This window comes from Opisthorchis viverrini (assembly GCF_000715545.1).
Source record: "Opisthorchis viverrini unplaced genomic scaffold opera_v5_247, whole genome shotgun sequence".
NCBI lineage: Eukaryota > Metazoa > Platyhelminthes > Trematoda > Opisthorchiida > Opisthorchiidae > Opisthorchis > Opisthorchis viverrini.
In genome coordinates, this window is record NW_008751901.1 from 303,280 (window position 1) to 321,159 (window position 17,880).

General features: G+C 43.7%; 1 protein-coding gene across 1 annotated transcript in view; it reads left to right on the forward strand.

The window, feature by feature from the left end:
• Nucleotides 1–12,658: 12,658 nt before the first annotated feature.
• T265_08912 (hypothetical protein) overlaps nucleotides 12,659–17,880 on the forward strand; it is a gene marked incomplete at both ends in the record, with an annotated part of 43,622 nt that continues 38,400 nt past the window's right edge. The window contains one exon of the mRNA XM_009174843.1: nucleotides 12,659–13,106. Coding sequence (XP_009173107.1) covers nucleotides 12,759–13,106 — 348 coding nt within the window. The remainder of the gene's footprint in view (nucleotides 13,107–17,880) is intronic.

Below are 17,880 nucleotides of genomic sequence, written 5' to 3' on the forward strand. Positions count from 1 at the left end.
AAGAAAACACCAACGTGTCTGTCAGAATGACAACATGCCCACGTATTGCATGTTAGGGCAGATGTCCCATGGTATCGTGTCGGGGCTTGCGCGGTGCGTTTGCACCCTGTGCTTCATTCATGACCTTTGACCCAAGGGTTTTTATAATGGTTTGCCTTGTGATTTTACTCGCGCTCATTGAATCCTATGCACCAAGTCCAGATGAAAAAAAACACGTTAGGGAATCTCCAAGTATGTTGTGACAAAGAAGTTGTTTCAGGATCGTTCGCATCAACCAGAAAATAGAGTAGACATGTTATTCTCTAACGACCACACCAATGAGGATTTTGTGTTTCAGCTAACAATGACAAATAAACTTCTAGTTGTGCAATTAGGGATACAGGTTTGGAAAACTGAAACATACAAAATCACAAACCAATAAGATCGACCGATTCAGAAAGCAGCAAAACCGATTCAGAAACGTAAGAGAAACATCGAAACCGGCCTTTATCAAGGTCAGAAAAGTGGAGTGAATAAGTCAGACAAAAAAAGAAGTGATAAGTTGCCAAACCGTCACGTCCTATTTATGGAAAACTAACCGTGTCACACACAAAAATCTGGCATCGTGATGATTTGGGTGATTTTTGAAACATGCGATTTAAAGTTTCGCATCGTTTGTCCAGATCAAAGTCGAGTTAGATTTGATCTGCGAACACTCCGTTCTCTTGATACAAGCCGTGTGATCTGGCATCGGACTTTTCCAACTAACGGACCTATCCAGTAAGTGTCCCGTTCTCTAGTTTGTGTCAGTGTTAACAACTTACATGCAGTAATCAGTGCTCATCCAGGGCTTCGATGTTCCTATAGTGTTCACATCAAATTGCTGCTATTGAATGACTTCACAGACACTACTGACGCGAGAAACAACACGCCTACTCTGTAAGACCTAATTCCAGAAGTAGCACTGATACGACAGGGTTGTGATGCGCCAATGGTGGTCCTGCTCTTCTGAGGCAAAGTACAAACACACACATTCTAGTGCCCGACAACAAATTGTATTCTGGGGAAATACACTCGTTTGCACACGAATTTGGTTTTAAAGATGAAGTTCACCTAGAACCCAGCGGAATCTCTCGCTTGTGGTTTTCTGAGCAACTGAATGTGCTGGACCAGGCCACCTCATGTTTCAGTTGGTACGGTATTCGAGATATCGCGATACATTTGAAGATATCATATACTATCATTAAGGTTGCTGAAATACATCATAAACGAAAGATTCAGCTGTGTTCCAGATTAGTCTCCCATCTAAACCGAATTGGTGTGTAAATGGATGTATTTCCCTCATTCGTGCAATTTGGGTTCCAGTAGAATATAAGGTTGACGGAAAGTCGGGAACTGCGCTTAATTGATGAGCGAAATCGGTCGTGGGCTGTGGAAGAGTTTTCAGCAACCTTCTCAGTGGTGTATTAACTGTATTCTACTTGTATGCAAGCTCGACAGTTAAAACACCTAAGAAGAACAGAATGAGTCAAAAGGGGACCTCGTCCGAGACGTTTTGACGGACAGAAAAACAAGAGAAATTGCGCGTTAGAGTGACAGTTATAGCGTCGACAGAAAACTATGGTTACTTGGCTCAAAGAGAATTCGTACGATTCAGTAAGTTGAAATAAATGGGATCTCCCGCCCCCTCCAGTTTATCGTCTGGTTAGATAAGACTATGAAGGCCGTGAAGTAAACAAAGAGAACTCAGTTCAAATCCTCGTGCTAACACAAGCCACTTTCATGTGCAAATCAGTGGTTGAACAGCAGTTTGAGTTGGAGTGATCGATTGAAGTACATGGTGGTCCACTTTGTTGTGCCCTGGGTACCGTAGCTTAACCCTATAGAATGGACTCTTCATGATAAAGTAAGCTCAAAGTTTCTGGCAGTTTGGGTTTCGACCAGCCAGACTGTTTGTGAGTTTTTTCACCTCGGACATGATCTGACAGTTAAAACGACCGTTCTTATACGTCTGCCTTACCAGATCGAAACATTTTCTTGTCAAGAAGGTGGACGATAAATCTCACAGTGACCTGCTGGGATGGAATAAAAAGTACACTTCACATCAACATGACCTTTGACCTTATGGTATACATTTCGTCACCTATTTACGTGTCAACGATATGAATTACAACGATGTAATGGATTTTCGACCCGATGAGCCCCTGATGGGGGAACACCGGTAATGGGCTGTCTAAGGTTCTTATTGTTCCTATGAGTAGTGTTGTATGGGAGACATTGTAGTATACCTGTCTCCAGACTGAGAATTTCTTCCAAACTATAATAATATTTGTAATGAAGTTTTTTACGGGAAACGCCTGTGATCAGGCACTGATGTTTGGCGGCAATTCGTTCCTTCCGGGATCTTCTTGCATGCATACACCGAAATGTGATTCGTGTGGCCGCGGTTATAGGGTTCTGTCTGACCACAAGATGCACTGTACCAAAAACATTTTTCTCCAACCACCGAGGCAATGGTGTCATATCTTGGTTATTTCACTGCCAACGCATTTCACCACTTGAGTAAGAGATGTGGAATGAATCTCATGCGGCTATTTGGGCTTCGCTGACAAAGGAGCAAGTGTAAAATCTCACCGAGAGCACCATGAATTATGAAATAATATGATTTATTCATTCTCCAAGTGTCGGTACAATCCGCTCCCGATTACAAGAAAAAAATTATGATTGACAGTCACCCGTCCCCAAATGCGCAGTGTCTGGTATATCCACAATGTCTCCACGGCAGGAAGTTTCGGAAACTGGGAATTAGTCCGCTTCGAAAGAAAACCCTCACAGTGGGTTCGCCTTTTGGGCCCGGTGTGGATGTTTCAATACTGTCAACATATCTCGCTATAAACACTGAAACTGGCTTTAGATTCCACGGTGTGAGGACTTGGATTGTGGCCGTCAACCCGATCTCACTGAGTTGATGCTCTGCTCAGAAAAGCAATTTGTACTATGTGTGACCTTTGCGACCGTCCTTTTAAGATTGTTATGATGTCCTCATATATGGGTGTTTGAGTGGGACAGGTCAGAGGACCACTAGCGGAGGTAACAACTGTTCTTCAGTTTTCCTGGAAAAAATCCAAAACCGCTTAGTTCTTTGGTCTGTACAGTTTAGCAGTAATGTAGCCCGTTGTGCAAAGCTAAGCAATCTTCATGCCTCTGGCTACTTGGTTGTCAACCGATGAGTGTGGATTTATATCAAGGTCTCAGTCATACCACCCTGTCTGCCACGAGTACTGACAACTTTACTCACATAGAGTGAGCAAAGATGACAAAGCGATCGACGGAATTGAAAGTAGCGTAATTAATGTTCACTGGATCCAAAGCAATGACGGCATCGTCGGCAATTTCCCCGCAGTCTTCATGCACTCAGAAGTTAACACACCTGATAAAGGTTTAGAAGAATCAATAAACCAGCCACCTGAGAGTAAAGTGTACCACATTCATTCATGTTGGTCGAACACATGAGCTAGTGTCTTTAGAAACGGCCTACTGTTGCTGGAAAACCGTGGATAATTTAAGAAATCGTATGGATAGGAAAGCGTTTTTCCAACTAACTTACAATGTTGAGTGTGCCTTTTGGTGTGTAACAGTATATTTAGACAATGTCATTACCTTTTGGTCATTGATGTGTTTGACCATCGATGTCTTCTTGGCATTACCCGCATCTGGTGGGAACACCGGATCAGCGATGCTGAAGTTCGTCAAATGGCATTCGGGAAAAATAACACCCTCGATGGATGAACTGATCACACTGCATCGGTTGCCCTGGCTCGGCCACGTGCTGTGTATGCCAGTCGACCGACTTCCTCGAAGGGTGTACTTCGCACAACCACGTGAAGGGTGGGATAGAGCCAGAGGCGGTCAAACAATGACTTGGTAGCGAAGTATGAAAGCCATTGCCAGCAAACTCAGCTGCGCTGGTCATTGCCGTCTTCCTGGATGGGGACCCCGAGACGGGCCATATCACTGGTTAGAAACATTATCAGACATGACCCAGTCGCGCCCTCGATGGCGCTCATTCATCCAAGCTATCACCTTCAATGCATAGCTCCCTTCCCAACCCACCACTTAACAGTTCATCTACAGTGCTGTATTCACGCGCTAATTTATCAGCTCCCGCCTACAATACGCAGCTACCTACCCCACCTCCCCAAATCATCGGTGAACGAAACTGTGGCAGCTACAACCACTATACGACAAGTACGCGGTCCTTACAGCTGACCATGATGATGATGATTACCTTTTGTCGTCATTCCATATTGTGTGTTATCAGGTAGTGCCTATCAGTAGTATTAGTATTAGTATTTTCTACCTTATTGTTATATGTTTACTGGTGATAACCCATTGGCACACCATGTGCAATTATACCGAAAGACAGCAAAACGGCAGCACAGTTATGTGCAAGCAGTGAGACAACATCACCTGAATAGGCACACTGTATGGGCCATCTTGTGCCAGTGTGTTTTCAAAACACATCTATTTGTAATCGTTTCACGACGAGAAAGAGACTAGATTTTATACGGAATACTTCCGATGTCGAGCCTACCGAATCCATTAGGGGTTATGTTATGGTCATTCGCTAGCACCTTGACCTCACGATATGCGACTTTAGCGGTTGAATTTATTGATGACCTGAATGACAAACCTAGAAATACAGCAGCTCCCTTAGTTCTCAGTGTAGGTTTGTTCCCTTAACGTTTCAATTTCGTCCCAAATTATTTGTTACGAAAGCCTGATGCGACAGAAAACGGCCTTCTTTCATGAAAGTGTGCGCAACATTTCGTTGTGAATGTGGATTAATACGACAGAGGGTATCGTCTCTAATTTATGAATAATTGGCCATGATGTTTTTACACATGACAGAATGTCAAGCCAGAATTTCAGACTATGGTAGAACCTGTGAAGGAAGAACGACGTGTTTGTGTACAAAACTCAAGTCACTGAGAGACATGGTCAAAGGTACCAATTCTCGTTTGAGGTCAGGTAGATTAGCTGAAGTGCAGTAGCCTCCAACACGTCCCAGTGGTCATATGTATGCGGAATAAACAAAGTACACAAACACCACGGCGTTTGTTGTGATAAATCTGAAGTGGCACCAGTGGAGTGCTCGATTATGATGCTCGAGTTCGTTTACACGTCTGTCACTCGCGGACTAAAAAGTGTTCATCACTGCTTGTCCCAAAAACCGTAAATGTCAGATTCGATTGACGAATAGCCAGATTTAGAAGGCAGTTTTGGCATGACATTGATGACATTAAATACCAACACAGCATGCTTTTTTCTAATGTAAACATCTAACATGACATCCAAACAATTCCAGATGATTGACTTTTTTTGTAAGACATTGGGGTCTCAAATTCATGACTTTTTGACAAGCTGTCCATATCACAATCGATTATTTCGTTACGTGTGTTGATGTACCAACGATATTTCTCCGGAATTTTGTACGAAAAGTTCGATGTTTGTAGGAAAAATGGATGGAAAACTGGATGGAAAAACTGCCTTGAACGGAAAATGCTTAGATGAATTTCAGTTTGAAAAGTCAATCAAATAAGACTAACCGAATTCCGGTTAGCTTGTTCGGTGTACGACCGGATTCAAACCTCACAGTCAAACAGATGGTCAGTACCGCATTTTTTCTATCGGGTACACTCACAGCCAGAACTTGTTCGATTCCAACCTACCCACAGGTAGTTGTCTAATGGAAAGCAGTTCAAGGATGCCACATTGTGTCGCGATATTGCTGAGCGATTACAACCATACCGTAAGACAGAACTCCAAAGCGAAAATCGTCACTGCCAAAGATAGAAATGGAAAGTCGCTTTGCCATTCATTCGAAGCAGGGCGAAATGTTTGTTCCATCTCAAAGTCAGAAGCGAATGTAAAAGAGTTGTGTTCATTGTTGGATGGTAGCCTGCCTAGTAACACTTTAAGTGAGAAGCTCCAATGCACCTTACCTTGAGTTGAATCTCACGTTACGTGGGATCTTCTTCGGTAATAACTGACAAATCTCAAGGGTCTAATTTTCTCCCTAAGCTTGAAATGTATCGGTCTGGGACGAGCAGACATAATCAGGAAAGACGAGGTAGCTTTATGGGGATTTCACACTTCAGAGAACAAGCGAATTCCTTTGGAAAGTAAGTAATCTTATTCCAATGAAACGACCAGTCTTTCTTTTTAGAATAAATTAGGCGGTCATACCGTCGTGTTAAATAGTGTCGTTTCCTACGGACTGTCATAAACGAGAGATTGAGCTGGATTCAGTTAAATCTCTCCTCAAAACCAAATTCGTGTGCAAATGAGAGTATTTGTCCAGTTTGAGTTCATGTGAAGCATACGGTTGACGGAAACCAGGGGACTGCGCCAACCTGGTGAGCCTAAAGAAGGGCGAAACAAACCAGCCATCAACTGTTGGAGATTTTTCAGCGAAATTTTGAGTTGTGTATTACATCTATACAGCTACTTCATAACTACTTGTGATAGGAGCAAAATTTGTCCTTGAGCACATCTAAGTGACTAGATCATCTAAACAAAGCGTCCAACTTGAGAGAATAGAAACAGTGGAGAGAAACAGGATGGCAGTTTATCACGAATATTTAGTGCCCTTGTTTTCATGTACATCCCACTCTGTGTTTTCGTGTGTAACTGTGTAAATGTCATGAATTGCCACCTATCCTCCTCAAATTGAATCATGTACTCTAATTGTTTTATCAAATCTTCGGTCCGGTCTTGATAAACTGATAACTCGGAAATACTGATCACTCGTATTAGTTCATAATGTGCCCAAACCCACGTGAACAAACTCACCTTAACTGGTCACACAACAACCGCTTGGAAAACAAGTCTTTTTCAACTACTTCCGCTTGAGTTATACACCAGTGAGATAATGAGGGACATCCGTGAAATTCTAACGCATAGGAAAAACTAGTGATGACGAATGCCTTTTTGGGATGCATTGTATTAACTGCCATCATCACCCAGTGTATAACAAAGGAATTTCGTTCTTCTCATACTCTAGGACTGCTTTTCAGACATCCAATATCCATGATCGGTTTCCTCTCACTTTGGAGGTGCCCAAGTCAACGTCTTATGGAGATTCTGACACAAAATTTTACCTAATTCAGTAGTGATGCCGGTCAAGCTGAAATGAAATTTCATGCACGGGAGCCTGTTGTATTCCAGGAGTCTGTTGCTTTGCCGTGTTGTGCGCAGATACTGCAAATGTTTCCGGCTTTGGCCTGACATAAACGTCGTAAGCAGTGTAAGGTGAATGGTCAGCAGACCCATACATATATCGGCCGGTTGTCGCTTAGACATAATTCATTCTTTCACACTACAGCAAATATATCTTTCATCTATAGATTTGAATGTGGCATGAGCGACCCACACTAGCACGCTGAAAATGCTACCGAAACTATCAGAAAGAATGAGCTTTCGGAAATCAGCAACTTAGTTCAAGAAGACGAATTTGTTTACCTCGTGATAGGCACTCTTTTTCATATGAAACCAACCAGGGATAATCTACGGTCTGCCACTTTCATCATGAAAGAAGAACTACCGCCCAACTCTTTTACCTCCAATTTCAAAGACGGACGCGATTTTTGTTTGGCTTGAGTGAGTGTACTAGTATAACTTGGCAAACAAATTAGAATCAGAATAAATTCGATTAGCCCGGTTTCTTTTAACAGCACACCTGATTAATCACTTGTAGAACGCAATCAATCTCACTCCAGCAAGTTTGAGTAACACTTGAGTAGTGTTCATTCGCCCCGAGAAATTCCAATTTCTGTCACCTCCACCCAGTTCTACGAAACCATACGTGGCTTGTCAGAATGCTTTCTTTCATCAGTTTCTGCTCTGGAACATTTGTCACCCATTTATTCACCACGTGAACAAACAAAACGCGGAAAAGTGACAGAATCGTCGGAAGTTGACTAAAGTCTACTGGAGCGAAAATAAGACTAGCGCACACATTAACCTCTTCGTCGAGTGTCGCTGAGTCACCAATTTGTGGAATGAATGTCACACGAAACGGAGCAAGATTGTGATAAGCGTCCAAGTGGCCCAATAGAGGAGAGTAAGCATTCGTTTTGTTTATATGTGGGAAAGGATCAACTTTGACAAACGATGTCTACTATAGGGTGGAATTCCTTCAGTCTGCGTCAAGTGTTTTGAGGTTGGATGCTTAAACTCTGGTTAACATACTGTTCGGTTCTGAAGAGATAGAAGCTACCAACAAGAGACAGGATCAGCTTTCCTTCACCGAGTCAGCTGAGAAATTAGTCCGAGTAACACAAGGTCTGGGGTGACCTCGGAAGTCTATTTGAAAAATATAAACTGAAAGATTCCTTCCGTCGTAACTCTGCTCGATTCTGTTTCATAAAAGCTGAAGTTAATTTCGAAGCGTTAATTCCGAATTTTACCATTCAAGATGAACGTAATTCTTGCTAAATCGTAGTTAGCATCCCAAAACCCTTCCACTCCTGTTGGGAGTCAGTGTGGTTTGAACCCGAAGCCCTCTGGACCACAGTGTGGGGCCAGTTACCAACAGTATGATTCCCGCAGAATTAGGGTGTGACGCTGATACGTTTCAGCCACGCTGTTGGCTTTATGCAGCCTGGTGTTGTCTGACTCCCCAAAAGAAGTTTTCTCAGACAGAAAGTTCATGTGAGTTGTGAGATATTCTCCTGTCTAAAAAGCCGGCTTATGTTTTGCAAGTAACGATTTAATTCTGAGTTAATACACGTCCGAAGAAAACACTCTGATAATTCGAGTGGTTTCACACCCGCTCTCTAAGAAAATTATAACAGGGATGTAGTAATTCATTCACGGGAGTGGCTCTTAAAACGGCGGTGCTTCGGGTACGCTTCCGGCGTGCAGAGCCTTCCCACCGAAGTTTATGGCCGACCGATCCGAAAAGGTCAAATCACTTCATCTCCTAAACAAGGTGAGTTCGCCTTCACTGGCCAGCAAGGTGATCACAATCTGTGGACGTAATACATCATAAACGAGAGTATCAGCCGGGTTCCAGGTGAGTCTCCCATCAAAACTAAATTGGTATGCAAATAAGTTTATTTCGCTAGTGATCATCGCAATATCTTACCAAGGAGACTTCATTTTGTCAAATTTGAAGGTCCGTTTCACCTAATGGTTCTTCGCTGTATAGTTACCCAAACTCAAGATCTGATCGTAGATGTCCCCATTGAAGCAACCGTTAGCTGGATGCACCATTATTCTTGTGGGTGCCATTCATTAACGCTGACCTGGTCATAATCAACAATCAACGGAGCTGTGTTGTGTAATTTTATGCAAACAGTTCCAAACGAGTTAGTTACGGTAATTTTCGAACGAAGTACACATTGACAGCAAATGTACACCATCACATGAGATTTTGTGGAGTTTTTGAAATGAGACTACTGAGGAAGTCCTACATCAAGGAAGATCTCAACCGGAACCCCGCACAACCAAGCAGTTTTTTATTATTTAAGTCATGAGAGGTGCTAGTCGTTGTATCGTCTCCAATATATACCTGATTCCATTTTATTGATCGGATAATAACTATCGATCACAATTTGGCGTGTTCTTGCAAGCGGTTTCCATTCGACTCAGGACTGCTTTTAGAATTATTCTGAGCGCTAAGCGGCACGCCACGCAAAGTGCCGGTCAGCATATAAGATGCTGTTTGAAGAATCGACTCGATGTTTGTTTCACTATTACCGCCTCGGGGGTGTCATTCACGTTCACCTTTACGAACCACGACAAACTGACCTTCAGGCGGCCTACTAAGTCTGTTAAGCTATGCTAAATGACACGTAATAGCAGATCGTTCGTGAGTTGAACATTCGTGGAAGGTGGTTGTGACCTATTTGTCTGAGCACTTTCACAACTCATCAATATTTTCCGCATAGAAGCACCAGAATAAAATGCTCCAACAGACGGATAAACAAGTAAACATGTGATAGGTCTATCACAAATAGTAGCACACATTCCATAAACTGTTCGCGTGATGAAGGTAGAATTTTCCATCACACCAAAACCAAGCACACTAGAGTCATCTGGACCAATTTACTCATTTCAGCTAGGCTTCCTTCAGGGATTGAGTGCAGCTAAGTGAGCGGTCATCATCTGCTTGCAACATCAAATATGATCCATTTGGGCTTCACGTCCCTTGTTCTAGAAGTATGAATCTCTCAGATTAAGCTTGCTTTAATTTTCCTTCTAGTAAACTAGTCTCTCGGTCATCCACATTTGGAGGTTGTTCCCTCCTGATACATCACCTTTGGTGCAAGGAAAGGGAAATCAGAGTGCGAATAACCGGCCTAATCGAACTGCAGAGGAACAACGGATCACAATTTTTGGTGTTTCACTGAACAGAAGAGTGAATTGGACTGTGGAAACCTGCGTATACCATAAAGAGACGCGTACAGATCAAACACTGGACTATGATGGCAATCATCCAAGTAACCACAAGAAAGAGCTGCCTTCAAACACTGTTCACGAGGACAGAAACACATTGTACCAGCATAGAACCAAGAAAAAAGGAGGAAAACTATCTACTTGGAGTATTCCAGAACAATGGATATCCAAGGAATTTCACCAGGGCAAGCTCGGAGAAGACATGTGAAAAACAGCAACGGCAAGAACAAGCTATCGGACGGTGAGTCCTAGCGTATATCAAGTAAATATTTGAAGTTACAGGTATAGTATTAACTCAAAAAGGAATACTCATAACCCACAAACCGAATGCAACTCTAAAGAAACTGACCTCAAGCCTGGAAGGCCGAAAGTTGTAATAAACCAACTGCAACAACTACAACAAGTTTAGCAGTGGACAAACCGGGCTGAAAATATGCACACGAATAAAGGGACACAACGTGGCCGCAAGGAGATATGGGCCCTTATCCCAGATATTCATACACAACTACCAAGACGGTCAAAAATTCAGTCTGGAAAATGCGAAGATCTTAGTATACGGAGATGTGAGACACGGAAAAGAATTTCTGGAAGCGTGATACTCTACTACGCGCAGCATTCAGGTCCCGTAATAGGCCTCTCTAGCAGAGTGATCTATGGGGGAGTCATGTGAGTACCAATACACTCCAGACATATAATTCTTGGTTTGGATGGACAGCTGCCTTACACAAGCTGCAACGCAAGTAGCTACATGACTGGAACATAGTGGAAGCGTGAGTACCAATACACTCCAGACATTTAATTCTTGGTTTGGATGGACAACTGCCTTACACAAGCTGCAACGCTAGTAGCTACATGACTGGAACATAGTGGAAGTCACCGACCGCCTAGCTGTTCATACGAAAAGTAAACAATATGTTTATCAACAAAGGTGAACACATGTCCTAAGTGAACTTTAGAAATGACGTCTTTCACCACAGATTTGGTCAAACGAAGGGGTTCATACAGGCAGGTTCATACAGGCATTACTGATAGACGTGAAGCCATTGATTCTTTATGCTTTGATACTGATTTTAGTCAATTCTCAGGGGCTACGTGGCCACGATGTGACACATCACTCCTGCCCATCTGTACAAGTCTGAAGAGCTGGTGACAACAAAGGTAACATCCAAAAGAAAACCTTTCCAAAATGTGATCAAGTCCATGGAGGAAGCAATCTTAGCAGACCGACCCTGAAGAATGCAACAAAAAATGTTGTGCAAAAAACCATCTGTCCTAGTTTTAAAGGCTTTCTGTGCATTAGGCATTATTAGTTCGGTCACTATTACTTGTGAGATAACTATGTCAGGCAATCATCTATCCTAGTGAAATTGCGGAAAACCAGGCAGAACTGTTTGGGGATAACTGCTTGATCTGAGGGACACAATCAGCTCGGCAAGCCCTTTATAACTGCTTTGCTACATTGCCTAAACAGCAGTGTTCTGATCGGTTTGATGAAGATTTTTTGTTTGCTACTATGATGGTTAGTTTCAGGAGAGGCTGCATGAAATTGTTCTTTCATTATCTTACTTCCGCAGTTTGTACAATCAACGGCTCTTTTGTCCATCAAGAAATCGTCAAGATAAGTGTATGAGCGGAGTGTAACTTACGAATTGGTTGACGAGAAGTGTACCAGCCTTCAGATAACAGGTCGACTGCTAGGAGGAGAACCAGAGATGACCTAAACAGCTCGTCCAGGTGTCGCCAACACACTCAGTGAGCAATGTGGTTTCTCTACGAACTCAGTTTTCAGCGGAGTTAATCGATTTACGGTCACCTGTGTGAACCAGACGACTTATGCAGTCTCCACTAAGATGAGAATCTATTGATGACCAAATAGCTGAGAATCTTCAAAAGCAGCCGAGTTGTCTCGACAGGCTGCGTGCGAAATAGACCACGTTAGTTTCTAAAGCCAAGGGTGACGTGAGACCCAACTGCCCTTGACTTGGCAGCTTTCGTTTTCGTCTTCCAGGGCTAAGGAATCAAGCTAGAAGTGACGTGAAAGCATGCGTACTCTTGCGCCGTCCGACGAGCCGCAATAGCTGCTGTACAGTTCTGCGATTGGCTTATCGCATCCACCAATCAGAACGCGGCTAATTGCTCAGACTGAACGCACGCGCGTGCGCGCTATGCATACGACAGCCGAGGCCCGGCATTGGGCACTTCGTCCCTCAGTCTGCCGGGCATCCGTCCTGTGGAGTTCCCTTCAGTCGAGAAATGAATGAATAGGGATCTATCCGTCGGTTGATTGTGCGACCAACCCTCTCCAGAATATTGCGATGCCCATACCACCATTATATATCGTCGTGGTGACACTGTTGAACTGGATTCCTCAATTATTGGCCCACGATTATGTCTTAATGCGAACAAAACGTGAAAATGTGTGGCACGACCGACCAGAGCCTTTCGCACCTGCTGGATTCACACCGAAGGGTGAGATTCGATCACCAATTATGATGGAATTACGTCGGGATCTCACTCCGGCCAATGGCCCAAGTGGTCTATGTGGCGTATGCACCCGGGTCTATCGCGTGCTACACGACACTTCGCTATCAGCTCAGGAAGAATGCAGACGACACAACTCCAGGCAGTCAGTTTTAGGAGATATTACGGAGTTTTATCACACGGTAAGTGTTCTGAGGGTTGTCCCGTTCTGTGCCAACAAAAGGCCCATTTTCTAGAGGTCATTGTGTTGCACTCAACGGTTTACGTCCGGGATCAATCGGTTGAAAAAGCTCCATTCGTGCGCTGGGTCTCTGTTCCACCTGCTGAGTCGTTCTGTTATATTCAAGCACACTGCCTTTTTTCCGACACGCTGATTTCAACTTATTTACTCAAGGAGACAGTCCGTTTTTCTAAGGTAAAAAGCCTCGTCATTTTTCTGGTGGATTATCTGTCTAAACCCCTACGACTGAAAATGCTAGGTAGCTCGACGAGGTAACATAAATTTGGAATTGCCCAAGACAAATTCACTGGCCGACGCTTAGCCTTTTTCTGTGGATAAATTTTGTCATTCACTCAAATCTGTACATGAATCGGACACGAAACAAAGAACTTGGCGTTCGTCATGTTTTGCTAGGCTTACCGAGTATCCATCTAGCCTATTCAGAGAAGTCACAGTTTCCTTGTGGAGATGATAGCTTATTGCGTTTGTAGACCGCCTCAGTCTCTCGTTTCATTTGTGTTGAGCTGCATTTCCCGGAACATTTCTGCTTTCTTCTTTCGTATAGCTGACTGTTTAGGTTGTCGTGGCATCGTTGCCGCGACTCTAACTTGGGTGATCTGATCAGTCGCGTAATACAAGGGTTAACAAAGGCGATCGTGGAAAACTCGTCCTGGGAAAGTGCATCGTTGCCGCGACTCTAACTTGGGTGATCTGATCAGTCGGCGTAATACAGGGTTAACAAAGGCGATCGTGGAAAACTCGTCCTGGGAAAGTGTGGTACTCGGGCTCGTGTTGCTAAGTTTGGTTCCGACTGGTTTTGACTCGCCACACCCAACATGCTTTGCAGTTTGTTGAGCAGTTCGGTGGACTCAGGTTGTCCTGTCCTCTCATCAAGGTAACATTCGGGCTTTCGTTTCTTTGCTCCTGAGGTCGCATGAGCTTTGGATCTTGGGTTGCACATATTGAGGCTTTCTTTTCGCACACTAAACATGGAAGTCCTCGGTCTTTTATGCCCGCTGCGGGGGCAGATCTGTCAGTAAACTGCAACTTTCTTGCATTGCCCAGACATAGATGTGTCGTTCATATGTAGCGTTCAGCTTTGTTACGTCCGCACCTTCACCGGTCAATTTTAATAGGAACGTGAAAGACGAGTTGTTTGTCCTCCCCATGTCCTGTCGTGATTATTCTGGTGAGTCCACACCAGAGTGGGACAGTGCGCCAGGACGGGAGGGGGACTGGCGTGAAATGGCGATGCGAAATCATTGTACGGCTTCGTAACTCAAAGTCACTTCATACTGTCCCTTTCTCTTCAACACGAGAATATATTTGAAGTATACTCCTCACCAATATTCGTAGATTACCGTGACATAGTTCTCATCTTGCTTCAGCCAGATCACAGTACTAGCCCGATATTCACTCCGACATAATTGCCTAATTGTTTTACACGCTGAGGGTTCCCTTTACTAAATTGTTCCCCGAACTGCTTGCTAGCTAATGATAACAGCAACACTGCTACAAGATACTCATTACTAACTCTGCCTAGTATTCAAGCATCGTGGCGCAAACACTTCGTTACCGAAGTCGTCCAACTGGAAAGTTGATCTCATAAATGAGGTCGTATGGTGAATTGTGGTTGGCCCTAATGAGCTATGCATTTTCTTCAGTCTTCTCCACTCCTGTTCAACAGAGAACATGAAAGATCTCAACATATTTCACTCGAACAGCTCTTTTAGTTTATCACCAACTTTGATTTTATGTACACCGACTTAAAATGTCATGTTGCATGCGGAAGCATTGCGGAACACAATTAATCCACAGTTCATTGATCCAGTCAACGGACCTCCCTGACCTGCACTTAACAGGCACTGAGCTCGGTTTCAACCAGTAATCTTCCAACATCGATTTCAATGTTCCCGGTCGTATTTTGCTCTGATAAGCTGTGCTGTTGGTACGAGTGACGTAATAGCTAGGTTGAGTCATTTGAGAAGTTAATATTCGTTGCTATTGATTGGTGGAACAATTAAACTCGCGCACAGTGATGCAGGAATAAGCAGCTCATACGTTTCAACGAAAGTTGCTTGATCTCTGGAATGGAGTAGCCTGGGCTACCACAAGTTCCATACGATGACATGAAGCGGAAGTTGCTGGGGGCCGTAAACAGCTGAACAGCTAGTGTCTCTGATACAAAAGAGCACCCTCACTCTGTATGTGAAGATCAGGCCCGCCACTCATTACTTCAGGCCCTTTGCATTTGAAGCACACAAGCATGAAGGAGCCCTTGCTGGTCAGAATGCGCATAAAGTACCATGTAAAGTCAACGGTGGGTCTTATCTCACAGTGGTGTTCAATGATGCTATTTGCATGGTATGTGAAATGGAGATTGGAATTCGACTTCTGGTGTAGATAAACCAAATGGACGATTTTTGGCCGATTCCCATATGACTACATTTAACGATTCGTCCGTTTTGTTCTTCTTCAAACATAAGGTAATAAAAGTACTACTCAAGTGGCAACATCTCTTTCGCGCCACGTGGTCATTCACATCATTGTTCCCCTCTCGATTAGTTGGTTGCCAGACTGCCCTGAAAACGGATGTGGACATACGACCTATTTGAATATTTGTGTAGTGACAAGGTCGGTTTACGGCTAAAACACGTTGCCCAATACCGTGACTGGCAGCGATAATGAAAATATGATGAAAGTTGAGGGCAAACTTTGAAAATCTCCGTTTTGACAAGCTAGGAATTTTCTAACTGCGTGCTCGAATGGAACGTTTGAAAAAACGAAGCAGCGCTTGAGCATTCTCTCAACAAAATACCGGGAGATTCCTCTTAAGAGGTCAACCAACAAAGAATCTTTTCGCATGGTTTCTGCTCGGGGTCACTAAACAGGTTGCTTGAGGTTCATGCAGGGTTTTTCACTTCGTATGAAATAAATGCTCTAGTTATTGTTATCTAGCTTGTCCGTGATTGGCACGTGCTAGCGCGGGGCGATGAACCTTATTGGTCACCACCATTTGCCTATCTATCTGAACTCGAGTAAGACCCATCAGACGAGTTAGTGAGTCGCGAAGATGCATTCTTCTATAAAAGCTGCAAATTATCGGAACTCAAGTATAATCTGTTTCTCCTGCATTGCTTCATTCTGTCCATTATTTTTGTCGCCTCCAAACAGATGCTTAACAGATGTTCTGTTGGTATCCAATACTAGGTAAGCGGCTGAGTGAAGTTCAGTCAGGAATTAACTGATGGAATTGGTTAGTTTATCAGTTCATCCTAGGGCTTTCTGTCCAGTGTGATAATTTGTCAACGAGTTTTGACAGAGTAAGTAAGTCCTTCATTTAGACCAAACAATGTTATCTGTTCGGTTCTGGAAGAACGTTTCCTCAGAGGAGGGTATTGTATCGAGAAGCGGAAGTCAGTGCCTTCAGTCCGACCGTGGTGGTTCCGGAATACGTAAAAATGAGGACAGAATCTAAGCTGCTGCACATCGTGATGAAACAACATAGCTCCATGAAACACTTCCGAGGAGTTTACTGTACGATCCAACGTCTCAGTGACGAAGAGAATAACCAGGAATTGTATGGCTGGGATTTGTCTACATAGCGACCATTTGCAGGTGGACAACTATCGACCCATGTGCGTCGTTAACAGCTTCGTGTGTTCATTGAGATACACGTAGACTCGCACACTCTTTGCCGTATTGAAAAAGGCCAGGAGAACGTTTCGAATCCCAGTAGGGGGTTGAATCTGTATGCTGGTTCGTTATCCCTCTTCCGTAAGTTCCCACAGCGATGCTCAGCTGTTGCTAACTCCGTGTGTTGCCATGATCAAACACCTTTAAGTCCTCATACTAGCCAGGCATATTGTAGTTCACTCAGAACGGATTTCGACTTTGAACCATCAACGGATGATATTTCAAGTGGTAAGCAAAGTCATGCAACCGGGACGTGTTCACGTTAAAAATGATGGGCACTTCTACAAACCTAGCTCAGTTTCCGATCCAATTGCTGCGTTTTCATTTTTGTTCCGCCATAGAAAGAGGTCTGCCCGTAAAGCGAGGCGTGCTGACAACCTATCCACACAAGTTCCTCCTCTTCGAGAGGATCTTTGTTGTAGTAGATTACTCTATTCACCATACGATGACCTACTATTTGCCGTTTTCCACATACTTAACGGGAACGGCCAATGTAGGTAACGCGAGGGTGCCTCACAGTTTGATAGAAAAAACTTCCTCATACACGTGGACGGATAATTAGTTCGCGCAAAGTAGTTGTCTGGAGACAGGCCAGTTAAAAATGACAGCTAGCATAAATTACCTCCTTCCGGTTGTGGTTGTTCGGAGGCTCAATGTTTTCGGTCAGAATGAAGACTAGTTTGATATACCTTTTGTCATTATATGCAAAGCTACTTGCTCCATTGTATCAGAGCCAGACTATACTGGATCGCCAAAAGAAAGTATGTGAATCACCATCCTCAGTGTTTAGTCGTCTGATGCGAGTTGGAATGAACTGATGATATCGATGTGTGACGACCTGGTTTCGATGTTTTTGTCATCCTTAGAGTCATCTAATGTGGAAGCATGCTGCACGCCCTTTGAACAAAAGACGCTCTCCCGTGATGTCATGATGATCCTCCAGCTTACTTGCTAGTACTGTAGCTACCCTTTCGCCACATACATGACTGTACAGGCCACCGCCACTCGCTGGATCACGAGATCTATCTTTTTCCTTGCAC